Source organism: Talpa occidentalis, unplaced genomic scaffold (assembly GCF_014898055.3).
Source record: "Talpa occidentalis isolate TD23 unplaced genomic scaffold, MPIMG_talOcc4v2.1 talOcc4.10, whole genome shotgun sequence".
Lineage (NCBI taxonomy): Eukaryota > Metazoa > Chordata > Mammalia > Eulipotyphla > Talpidae > Talpa > Talpa occidentalis.
This window is the reverse complement of record NW_023600993.1, coordinates 54,876,600-54,888,781: the sequence shown is the minus strand read 5'-3', so window position 1 is coordinate 54,888,781 and position 12,182 is coordinate 54,876,600. Positions and strand designations below refer to the sequence as shown.

At 53.3% G+C, this 12,182-nt stretch overlaps 2 protein-coding genes across 3 annotated transcripts in view; both read left to right on the top strand.

Annotated features, from left to right (window-relative positions):
• The window catches only part of GCK (glucokinase), a 35,319-nt gene extending 30,406 nt beyond the window's left edge, over window positions 1-4,913 (top strand). The window contains exons 5-10 of the mRNA XM_037520789.2: window positions 138-233; window positions 415-514; window positions 2,324-2,507; window positions 3,534-3,689; window positions 4,224-4,457; window positions 4,769-4,913. Of these exons, the coding sequence (XP_037376686.1) occupies window positions 138-233; window positions 415-514; window positions 2,324-2,507; window positions 3,534-3,689; window positions 4,224-4,457; window positions 4,769-4,913 (915 nt within the window). The remainder of the gene's footprint in view (window positions 1-137; window positions 234-414; window positions 515-2,323; window positions 2,508-3,533; window positions 3,690-4,223; window positions 4,458-4,768) is intronic.
• A 2,753-nt stretch (window positions 4,914-7,666) lies between these two features.
• On the top strand, window positions 7,667-10,068 carry MYL7 (myosin light chain 7). Of its 2 annotated transcripts, XM_037520773.2 has the most exons (7): window positions 7,667-7,723; window positions 7,937-8,050; window positions 8,173-8,248; window positions 8,531-8,635; window positions 9,100-9,178; window positions 9,379-9,427; window positions 9,924-10,068. In XM_037520773.2, exons 1-7 carry the CDS (start codon window positions 7,721-7,723, stop codon window positions 10,023-10,025), a joined length of 528 nt encoding a protein of 175 aa, XP_037376670.1. In that variant the 5' UTR covers window positions 7,667-7,720; the 3' UTR covers window positions 10,026-10,068. The 2 variants fall into 2 exon arrangements, with proteins under 2 accessions (XP_037376670.1, XP_037376678.1); XM_037520781.2 differs by lacking the exon at window positions 8,531-8,635.
• Window positions 10,069-12,182: the final 2,114 nt, after the last annotated feature.

Sequence of the window (12,182 nt, the reverse complement as noted above, 5' to 3'; positions counted from 1 at the left end):
TTGTTGCTCTTTTAACCCTCAGTTTCCTCAACTGTAAAGTGGGATGCAGCTCCTTGTGGTTCAGATTCACTCCCTATCCCTTGGCCCTTGGCCCCCAGCACTCATCGGCAGTCACTGAGGCCCTCCTCTTCCCACAGGGCATCCTTCTCAACTGGACTAAGGGCTTCAAGGCTTCGGGAGCAGAAGGGAACAACATTGTGGGGCTCCTGCGAGATGCCATCAAAAGGAGAGGGGTAAGGTGGCACCCTTGCCTACCCCATGGCTGCCCTCCCTTGAGGGCAGGATAGTGGAGGGGGTCCTTCTGGGCATCCCCCCAGAGAGAAGTGTTGACCTTGTTTGCCTGGCCGCACCAGCCCAAGGCAAGCTGAGCTGGAAGCCCAGTCCTGTCATTGCTGCTTTTGTGATTCTTGGTAGGACTTTGAGATGGACGTGGTGGCAATGGTGAATGACACTGTGGCCACAATGATCTCCTGCTACTACGAAGACCATCGGTGTGAAGTTGGCATGATTGTGGGTAAGGACACATCCTGTCCTTTCCAGGGGCCTCTGTCACCACAAAAGACGGTGCCAAGGCTCCCCTGCCTTGGGTCTGGAGGGGTGAGGGCCAAAGTATGTAGCAATCAGTAATGGTTGAGCAGGCCTGTGTGCCAAGCACTGACTCCAAAGGTACTGAAGCCCAGGGAGGTCTTGGGGAGGGCAGGGGAGTGTCCTGAATGCAGCTGCTATTTACTGGTAGAAGCATTTTAACACTCTGAAGTCACTGCATCAGATGGTACACCATTTGCACATCCACCTGGCCCATCAGGATTTAATTAAAACACCTTATCTGGCAAATTGACCAAACTGGATAGATTTATCCAAGTGGAAGATTAGCAAAAGTGGAATCATCCCTCCCTGAATGGCCTTCCCAATGCCCAAGGCAGCTGACCTGCCCTGTCCAAGCTGAAAGCAACTCGGATCCCAGTAGGCCTCCTGCACCAGCCTTGGGCTGAGTATTCGCTGAGAAACAATCTTGCCGGATCGATATTCCTCTGAGGACATGAGTGTGGGGATATTTTTTCTGGGCACTAGTTACCAGAAAGTCAGACTGGAAATTGTTTTGATGTGCCTTTGGGACCATCCCTGAGTGATTAGATACTAATATCCTTGGGAACTCATCTGCAATTACACACACACACACTAAGCTGTAGCCTGACCTTGCTTTGTCTCTCCTCTTGTTCTTTCTGTCTCACCTTTTAGACGAAAGTTGTCTTTAAGTTCACCACCTAAGCAGAAGCTGCAGGAGCTCTGGTCATGCTCCCTGGCGCTCTACTCCAGAGTTGCCTGGGCCAGCCAGGTTGGGGCATCGTGGTTCCCCAAGACACCTGCACCTGACTTCTGAAGTTGCTTGCCTCAGGCACAGCCCTTCTGGAGCAGAGATGGGAGAGGGTAGCCTGTAGGCTGACACTCTTGATTACTCTGCTCTGTACTTAAAAACATGTGAATGTGAATTACCGAGATCTGAAAGTTGGGAGAAATCACATCAAAGTCTGGATTTCTGTCCCCCCACCCCGCCACATACACTCAGTGGAAGACCTGGTATCATCAGGCCCCACTTCCAACAAGGCAGCTCCACTGGCCAGCCTTGAACTGCTGTTCCCAATCCTTCAAGAGCAGTGGCCACACTCTTACAGTCAGTCAGATCGATATGCTGCCGTCACAGTGAAAATTTCAAACTCTTAATAATTTATGAACAAAAAGACTCCTGCTTTCACTTTGCATGAAACCTTATCAACGGCAGATTCTGCCTGCAGTTACCTGTGTGATGCTCTGAAAGGCTCACACAGTGCCTTACTCACCTCTGGGTGCCCCCAAAATAGGGTCTGGGACAGAGAAGCTCAAACACAGGCTTGGAAAGTACCCCAAAACAAGGGTGCTGCATAGTGAATGTAAATCCATAATATCCCACACCCATCTCTAATTGACAAAACACTTTGACGCGTTTCCCTCAATCCTTCCAACTATCCAGGTAATGGGAGGAGAAGGTGTTACCAACCCCTCTTAGGGAAGAGGAACAGCCCAGAGAGGTGGGCTCATCCACCTTAGGTTACACGGTAAACCCAGGTCTTTTAGCCCCTGGGAGAACCCCTTTTCCATTTCTCCAGGCAACGCAGGAGACCCAGACAGTGGTGGGTGTGGAGGGCTCTAGGAAGTTGGGAAGACAAGGTCACAAGGGCTTCCTGCAGGGCCTGGGGGGTGGCACCCAAGAGAGGTGGGTTCCCAGGAAGGGCATCCCCGGCCCCAGGAGGGACCCAGATGGGGCCTGATGCTGCCTTCCCCACAGGCACGGGCTGTAATGCCTGCTACATGGAGGAGATGCAGAACGTAGAGCTGGTGGAAGGAGACGAGGGCCGAATGTGCGTCAACACTGAGTGGGGAGCCTTTGGAGACTCAGGCGAGCTGGACGAGTTCCTGTTGGAATATGACCGGGTGGTGGACGAGAACTCCCTGAACCCAGGCCAGCAGCTGTAAGGACTGCCTCTTCCTGGCATGGCTCTGCTCAGCCAGGCAGACGGGGGCTCGCAGATAATGGGCTTGTTTTTAACAGCTCCAGGGAAAAGCAAGCTGACGATCCCTCTGTAAAGTGCTGTAACTGCTCTCTTCCTTCAGCACACACGTGTTGTGCCTCTGTGATCTGGAACAGTGAGGGATTGGGGGTTTGGTTTTCATGTGGGTAGATAAACTGGGACCTCGCCACTTTCAGCAGGTGGCTGCTGTCTACACCGATGGCTCTGAGGCACTCCCAGCAGCATAAAGTGGGTTGAACTTAGAACAGTTGCCCAAAGTGTGTTTCTGTGTGTGTGTATGTGTGTGCGCATACCTGTATATATAGATATAGATATCTCCTTGTTCACAGAAGGCCGGATTTCAGTACCTTGTGGAAAGCTGCAGGTTTGCATAACAGCTTGTCTGGAATCATGGCTCCTTTACTAAGAAACTACTGCATGCCAGGCACATGCTAATTCTCTCCTTAGCTCCATCTCTGACTCTTATAACCTCTGCTAGGGCAGCAGCATTCCTGGACTACCAGATGGGAATAGAGGTTCCCGGATTTCTGGCACCAAGAGTTCTATAGCTCTGTGGAGACAGGGAAAGCTGGGCCTAGGAGCCTTGGCCAGGCGGCAGAGGTGCACCCCAGGCTAGTCATTAGCCACTCTGAGCCTTAGTTTCCCCAACTGTAAGTGAGCAAGGAGAATCGCACCCCATCACAAGGCTGTGGGAGGTCCAAGGCAGAAAGTTATTTGCCAGGAGCTCAGTGCAGCTGAGCGCCAGCGGCCTCAGAGGTCCATCAACCTACCGCGTACTCCCACCCTGGTTCCTAACCTGAACTGGTAAATGAGGAAACGTCGGGAACTCTGGTTTGGCAAGGAGGATTGTCACTGCTCTTACTTTGGCTTCCTTGTGACCTGGATGAGGGATGGTGGTGCCTGGGAATGGGGACCTCCCAGAGGTCCTTCTGCACTGCTGAGGATAAACCCAGCACTCCTGTCCAGGTTTGAGAAGCTCATCGGGGGCAAGTATATGGGCGAGCTGGTGCGGCTGGTGCTGCTGAAGCTCGTGGATGAGAACCTGCTCTTCCACGGGGAGGCCTCGGAGCAGCTGCGAACACGAGGTGCCTTCGAGACACGCTTTGTATCGCAGGTGGAGAGGTGCGAGGTGGGAGCGGGACAGGGCAGCAGCTGGGGGCCAGGGGTGTGGGTACAGTTGACCGCCTGGGGGCAGGGGCTCTGGATGGACAGTAATGTAGGAGACTGGGCTCAGGAATGGACAGGAGTGGACAGGGCTGGAGGGTCCTGCCCCAGGGAGGGTAGACATGGGGAAGGGAGCCCCAGGAGGAGGTGAAGTCCTGGGGTGGGGCACCTGGTACCTCTCCACCACCATGGATGTCGCCATGGGGCCATTAAATAGCCCTGAGACATGGCCGTGTAGTCCCATTCAAGTAGAGTCCCATTCAAGTAGGCTACAGAGAGCCATAGGTTACCGCTAGTTCCTGACGGAATCGGACCTGCTCTCCTCGGGATCCCCAGCCCCAAGTGCTTTACCTGGGTGAGGTGGGCAGGGGGAAGCAAAGGGGCAGCCAAGAGGTCAGCTCCAGGGTTGTTTCTGTGGGGGGGGGGGACTTGGGGGTGTATATGTGAGTGATCCATTAGCAATGCCCTCCCTCCTCCATCCCTGGCCCGCAGTGACTCAGGAGACCGGAAGCAGATCTACAACATCCTGAGCACACTGGGACTGAGGCCCTCCGCCACTGACTGTGACATAGTGCGCCGGGCCTGTGAGAGCGTGTCCACTCGCGCCGCGCACATGTGCGCCGCAGGACTGGCAGGAGTCATTAACCGCATGCGAGAGAGTCGCAGCGAGGACGTGATGCGCATCACCGTAGGGGTGGACGGCTCCGTGTACAAGCTGCATCCCAGGTGAGCCATCTGCCCCACCCCGCCCAGGATCAGCACCCCAATTGTGCGTGTGTGCGTGCCCTGAGGGCAGAGGACAGTCCTTAGTCTCCACCTATGTAATGAAGACCGGAATGGATGTTCACCCAAGGCCTTTGGACTCACAATTACAGGGATTCTTTTCTCCTAGTCCCTCTTAGGGGTATTTGGGGATGGGGGAATGGTCCCCTAGGCTTACCCTTACCGCTGTGTTCCGCATGCCTGTAACAGCTCTGGAGGGCGGCAGGGGTGAGGCTGTCTGGGACAGACGCCCTGCTTCCGTCCCTTCTGCTCAGCTTCAAGGAGCGGTTCCATGCCAGCGTGCGCAGGCTGACTCCCAGCTGCGAAATCACCTTCATCGAGTCGGAGGAGGGCAGTGGCCGGGGTGCAGCCCTGGTCTCCGCGGTGGCTTGTAAGAAGGCCTGCATGCTGGGGCAGTGAGAACAGAGGCCCTTGGGCAAGGAGGAGACTGCGCAGCCACTGGACCCGGGCTCCAGGGGAGAATGCTCCCCACAGGTGCTCCCAGCTTGGACCGATCAAGAGGCCTCTTATAAGGACCTTGGACATCTCCCATCCCAGATGCCACCCCAGAAGATGGGGAAAGCTCTCACCCCCTGGGAATGTGGAGCACCCCAGCAGGCCTCTTCTTTCACAGTCAGTTGGTGGGACCGCTAAGAGCCCTGGGTTGAAAGCTGATATGAGCAGGAATGGAGATGCCCATAGTCCCTGAACTTATGTTGCTACAATCAACTACCTAGAGGGAATAGCTCAGGACTATATTGCATTTCTGCACTCCCTATGTCTTGGGGCTTTCCCCCTGGTTCAACCACAATTGGGATGGAGGTGCCCTCTGGACCCTGCTGTGGCCTGACTTCCCTGGGAACTCAGCCCATATGGGCAGGCAGCCCCGGTGACCTGGTCAGACCCAGACCTGGGCTCCACAGGGGCCTGTGGGCTGCTGGCCATCCATTCAGGCCTGGTCATTGTTTTTACCTGTGATTCAGGGCTCCTGGGGGAAATGAGAGAGACCAGCTCCACTCTGGAGGCTGTGGGTACCCCAAGGTCCCTCTCACACCGCCATTCTTGAGTAGTTGTAGTTCTGTGATGAACCCTCACAGGGAGTACAAGAGATAGAGCCTCCAGAATCCCACCGTCACCCAGGAGCTCCCAACCCCCACCCCATGCAGGTCTGCAAGCCCCTCAGAGATGGAGTCCTCCACTCCCATGACACTACACAGAAGCCCAAGCAGCACACCCTAAGAGAACATCTTGGCCTGCTCTCCTCTCACCAGCCTCCACGTGCCATACCACTCTCTCAATGCCCAACCTGGGACTGTGTGTATGTTTTTTTTAATTAAAAGTTTAGAACATGGCCTTGTCCACCATTCTTTGGCATCTGTGTCCAAGGGCTGTGGGACAATATATAGGCATGGATACTCTGTAAAAACCTAAGCACAACTTAGAATTTCCTGTCCCCTCCAGTGGGCTCTGTGGGGGAGTGTGAACAGTAACTGTAGAAACAGCAATGGGGTGGCATTTGGGGATTGGGGCCATCAGAGGTACTGGATTTTCCAAAGACCCTGCCCGCCCACTCGTAAGATGTGGTATGTGAATACATAGTCTCTTATCGTTCAGCAACTTTGATGTCCTGGAGAGCCCCATGATGGGGTGGGAGGCCAGGGCACATTTCTGGGATCCTGGTGGTGCTGCATGTAGGTCTCAGCAGGGGGTCTCAATGCTCACTGGGTTGTTGACAGTGACGGGGGAGGCAGTCAGGACATAAGGCATCACAGTGATTTCTGAGATCTGGAGTTAGTGTTAGCCAAGCCTAGGGCCTAATGCCAACTTACACTTTAACCCAGTTACATAAAAACACATATTCATGATTTTAACATTCACTTACTTTTCAATGAGAAACTACCCAGCAAATCAGGAATGAATGCTTTGTTTCATTCTGAACTTTGTCCAAAGATGTGATTTTGGACAGTTACCCTCCTCCACCCCCCCACCCCACCCCAGATGTTATCTCATTTTCTGGCATTTCTCATGTGGACTTGCATCTGAGCATTTTCACTCTCTGACTCTCACTCATCGTGAGTGAGCATCTGATCACTTCATTGTCAGTCCTAATGTACTCATGTTCCAGCATTTATGCACTGAATTTCATTTTAATGTAAATTATTGCCTGTTTTTCCTTTAGGGAATTGTATTGATTTTTAGAAATTCTCTATGTAGGTGGGTCATAGTCTATGAATTTCATTTTAGCAGAAAATGAGGTGTCATAAAATACTTCCTCATTATATAGAAGGGGCTTTGGGTCTGATGGCTGAGAATACCTCCTCTGCCAGCTGCCTCTCCCCAGGGGCAGACTCAGTCCCCCAGGCAGAGGGGCAGTAGGACAGAGCAACCTTGCAGAGCCAGGTTGAAGGCCACCACAACCTACTCCTATTCCAGGTTCAAGGGGCAGCCAGTGGCACTTCTGCTCCAGAAGCCCCCTGCGTCACAGCCCCCTGTACTCTGGGCCCTTAATGAGCCAGAGGGCTACCTCTCTGGTGCAGTAGAGGGTACCCAGCCCACTCACTCTGTACCTGAGCCCCACTGAGGGAATCATGGCCCACTTTCATGGGACCCAAGGGGATGCTTGGGATCCAGGCAGTGCTCTATGCTCTAGAAGCATCACCCACAGGTTCTGCTGGGATCACAGTCAGCTCAGGGCTGCCTTCTGGCCTTGGTCAGATAAGCCAGAGGTCAATGCTGAGCATCTTCAAAACCTCTGGAAATCCCTGGGGGGGGGGGGGTCTCAGGCCAGAGGGGTCTCAGACCAGAGCTCATCCTCATTATCACTCACTGCCTTCCCAAGTCTGGGACCAGCCCTCCCCCAGCTGTCCTTTTGAACTGGGCTGGTTCTGGGCTGGACCTGCAGGAGAAGAGTGAGGTGGGAGGCAGTTAGCAGGCACTCCTCATTCAGCACCTAGACTGGTGAGAGCTTTAAGCCTGCTCAGCTCTTGGGAGACATCACAGCAGTCCTACTGGGACGGTGGACACCAGATATAACACATCAGGGCCTTGAAGGTCACCAAGAATGTGTCTGGAATTTGCCTGGGGCCCTGTCCTCCCCCAGCCCAGGCAGGGACTGCCAAGTTTGGGCCTGTCCTCTCCTCCACTCCTTATTTGGTCTTCCAGGTGATAAGGCTGGGACATAAAGGGGGTCTGGAGGTTGTGGGCAACCAGGCTGCCACAGAGGAAGGATGGTGAGTTCCAGGGGCTACAAAGCCAGCGGCCTCCCGGGTACAGTCCTCTGGGCTCGAGAAGCAGAGACAGACATTTCTGTGCTTGCACTGGGCCCAGAGGACTGACTTCCAGGAAAAGGACCCAGGCTCTCCTGGGAATGCTGAGGGAGTGTGTATGGAGGGGAGCCTTTGGGGACCCAGGGAGAGGACCCCTCCCCACCCACAGTGTTGCAGGCCAGCAGAAAGACGGGAACGCGGGGCAAGGCTGCAGCTACCAAGCAGACCCAACGAGGCTCTTCCAACGTCTTCTCGATGTTCGAGCAAGCCCAGATCCAGGAGTTCAAGGAAGTGAGTGTCCCACCCCCAATAGTCCAATTCTTGCTTCCCCCTCTACCTTGGACTCCCCCACCTCCTACTCCACCTTCCCTGAGGTATGGGGCTGCGCGCAACTAGAGATTCCCACCTCGCAGGCCTTTAGCTGCATCGACCAGAACCGTGATGGCATTATCTGTAAGTCAGATCTGCGGGAGACCTACTCCCAGCTCGGTGAGTACCCCCACTGCACACCCTGCCTGCCCAGCTGCTGGGCTAGCGGAAGTCCCCAGAGATAGGCCCACCATCACTTTCTTTTGCTGCTCACACCTCCCTCCGCCTCTCATATTGTCTCCTCACATCTCCCTCCCCCTGCTTGTCACACATTCCTTCTGCCTCACCTCCCCTAGAACTGCCTCTGACTCTCTACCCTGGGTCTGGGAAAGGGACAGGGGAGTCTGGACCCTCTTGGGGTGCCCAGGGTCTCTGTGCCTATCTAATGCCCCACTTGACCAGGGAAGGTGAGTGTCCCGGATGAGGAGCTGGATGCCATGCTGCAGGAGGGGAAGGGCCCCATCAACTTCACTGTCTTCCTCACACTCTTTGGGGAGAAGCTCAATGGTGAGCCTAGGCAGGTCTGGATTCCCCTGGTTGGACAGTGAGCTTGAACCCCATCTGGCCCCCACTGAACTCCACCTAAGCCCACCTGGACCCTGCCTGGATCCCATTTGAACCCCTTCTAGACCACTCCTGGACTCCACCAGGATCCTACCCAGACCTCTTGCCCTTCCAGAGGCATAGTCCCACCCCTGCACATCATGGGTACTGTCACTCCTGGTCCTGACTCTGGGTTGGGAAATAGGCCTCTGCCTCCCTGCCCAAGTCACAAATCCTAGTTTCCTGGCCAGTCCTGCACCTCAGGAGGATTGCTAATCTTTGTTTCTTTGAACTCTGAGGGACATTTTGTATTGAGAATCCCCCTCCCTACCTTTCCTGGGATATAGACCCTGTACCCTGGGTCCTTCCTGGATGGGGCTGGGGAGACTGGGGGTATGGGGGTTTACTTGGTTCTCTTGGCCTCCCAGGGACAGACCCTGAGGAAGCCATCCTGAGCGCCTTCCGTATGTTTGACCCCAGTGGCCAGGGGGTAGTGAACAAGGATGAGTAAGTAGGACTGGCTGGGATGAGGGGAGGGGCACCATGCCAGAGGTAGGGGTGTGAGGCTCCTTATGAGGGTGACTGCCTGTATTTTGGGGCCCTCTCTATTCTTTGAGAGGTGACCACCTGGACCAGGGGTGATTCATCCCCCCATCTCCCTGCTCCCCACGTGGTTACTCACCCGAGGCTCTCCCTACTTCACCCAGGTTCAAGCAGCTGCTCCTGACCCAGGCAGACAAGTTCTCTCTGGCCGAGGTGAGGATTCCCAGCCCCTTCTCAGGGTCTTCACCTTGCACTGGGGTGGCCTTGGTGACCCACTGCCCTTATGGACTTAGAGCCTCTTGGGGGAGGTTCCATCTCTGTTGAGAAGCAGAAGGGGGAAGAACAAGGATGTGGAGTCAGAAAATGTCAAAAAAGCCAGACTGGGAGAGCTGTGTGCAGAGACCCAGGGGTGAGAATGCAGGGGCACATTTGGCTTTTTGGAAGAGGTTTCATACACGTTGGGGCGGGGGTGGCCCATGGCCAGGGTTGCCCCTTTGTCCCATAGCCCCCTTCATGGCCCACCCCTCTCCCCAGTCTGCCCAAAGTCAGACAACAAAAAAGCATTAAGTCTGAGTGTTGAGTCTGAGGTTAAAAAGGCTAGGGCCAAAGTCCACCCAGAGCACAGGGTGGAGGGTCTTCCTCAGGTCAGCCCCCCAGTCTCCCTGGCTCTGCTGAGTTGGGGAGCAGCTTCTCACCAGCACCTCCCCAGGTGGAGCAGATGTTTGCCCTGACGCCCATGGACCTGGCGGGGAACATCGACTACAAGTCCCTGTGCTACATCATCACCCATGGGGATGAGAAAGAGGAGTGAGCAGGAGGCCGGGCCCTTGGGGCACCTCAATAAATGCTGTTGCCTGACTAAACCTGCAGTGTTGGCCTGTATGTGACAGATGGGGTGGGGGCCAGCCAAGGGGATCTGAGGCACCAATGCAGGGGTCGCAGTGAGAATGAGCACACCCTGATGCACCCCACTCTGCTCGTGATGTGTACACCACGATATGCTCAGTTTACAAAGAAGCTGAGAGAGTGGGCATCCCCCTGTGGCCGCACCTCTAGGAAAAGGGTATGGTGGGATTTACACCCTCCTCCAACGGGCCTGGCAGGGGCCACATGGGCCTAAGGTTGGTCAGCAAACACTACCAGCAGCCCAACGGATGGGCTGTGGCCCTGGAGCTCTGCCCTGCTAGGATCCAAGCCACGCCTATTGCTGCAAATAGACTCAGGGGCACCTCTCTGTACGCACTGCAGTGTTCCGGCCCTGAGCAAAGGCACTGAGGAACCTGTTGCAAAACATATACAAACTTCACCTTGGCAATATAAGCAAGCGGCCATGACCCCAAAGGACGATAATACGTGCAGATTTCCCTCAGACCTCTCAGGAACGCTTCTTGCATCCTGAGTAGTGAAAAGGTGAGTGGGGAGAGGAGTGCAAGTGTCCCATCTGGCACCTCATTTGCAGAAACCAGGGGCTGGAGGAGGGACATGGGGCATGCTCCCATCAAGGGTACTGGAGGGGCATCAGGGGACGCTCCAGAGGCCCACAGAGGGGGAGAGTAAGGAGGGGGGGGAGAGATGGCTCCCCCAGACCAGAGCACACAAAGCCCTGCTGTGGAAGAGTTAAGAGCTCTCCGTGGCCTTCCCCCCTCCCTTTGAGTCTTGCTATGATCAGATGCCCCCAGCTGGGGAGGTGGGAAGAGATAAGCAAGAAGGGAGCTGACTACATTCCCTTCCTATAAAGGCAAGCCTCAGGGCAGGCATTTTTCCCTGAGAGGTGCTCAGTTCTTATTTTTATCTGGGGCTTGTCAAATTTAGTGACTGCTTTGAAACTAGTGATTTTGAGTTATCATAGCATCTTCTATTATTTATTAGTGATCACAAAAGGCAACTGTCACCCACGTCAAGAGGTTCTATTGTGTGGTGATTATAAGCCAACTAAAACAAAACAGAGAAAGAATTTATGCCTTCACAGTTAGCAGAAAAGGGAGAACTCATATTCCAAACCCCTTCCAGTTGAGGCCAGGGAAGAGACCTACATTCCTTTCTTCGTATAAAGTGAAATATTACTTTATTTTTTTAATTATTTATTTTTTACATCTTTGTTCCTTTTTAAACAATATTTACTCCCCCCGCCATAGTCCCCATAAAATTTCCTTCCCCAAGGCACCCGTGCACCATCACTTCAGTCCCCTGTGCTCCTCCCTCCCTCCCTCTCATCCCTCTCCCTCCTCCTCCCCTGCAGGATGTCTCTAGTTTATAATTGTCTGGTTTTGTTTTGTTGTGTTTTGTTTTGCTATTATTTTTTTTTACACTGATGTCTTATTGGGTTCCCCTATATTCCTGCTATAAGTGAAACCATCTGATATTTTTCTTTTTCCTTCTGGCTTATTTCACTGAGCATAATTCCTTCTAGCTCCATCCATGTTGCTTCGAGTGGCATGAGTTTATCTTTTTTGATTGCTGAGTAATAGTCCATTGTGTATAAATACACATCTTCTTGATCTAGTTATCTTTAAGTGAAAAATTTTATATCCTAATTACCACAATTTAGAAAAATTTCTAAGTTACTACTTAGAGAAATTGTGGTTTTTAATCATGTTCCATAGCTACCTGATAGTCCTTAAACTTAATTACACTTAAGTTTTTTTTTATAAGATAATCACTTTCAAGGGGAAAAGAAAATGCTATTTTATTTGCTTTATAAAATCTTGCTTTATAAAATCTTGCTTTATAAAATCTTGCTTTATAAAAAAGTGAGAGGCGTGGTTAGGAGCAGAGCAAGAGTGTGATTGGGGTGGACTCTCTCTTGCTCTCTCGGTGGCCAGCGTCGGTTTGACTGTCCCTGCGTTGGGAGCTTCCTCTCTTCCCTCTTACCAGGTGCTGGTCCAGGTGATACCAAGTAAACCTGGGAGAATGACCCAGCTGATGGGTCCTCCCCCACGTGCTTACTTTCAAGGGACATGACTTAAAT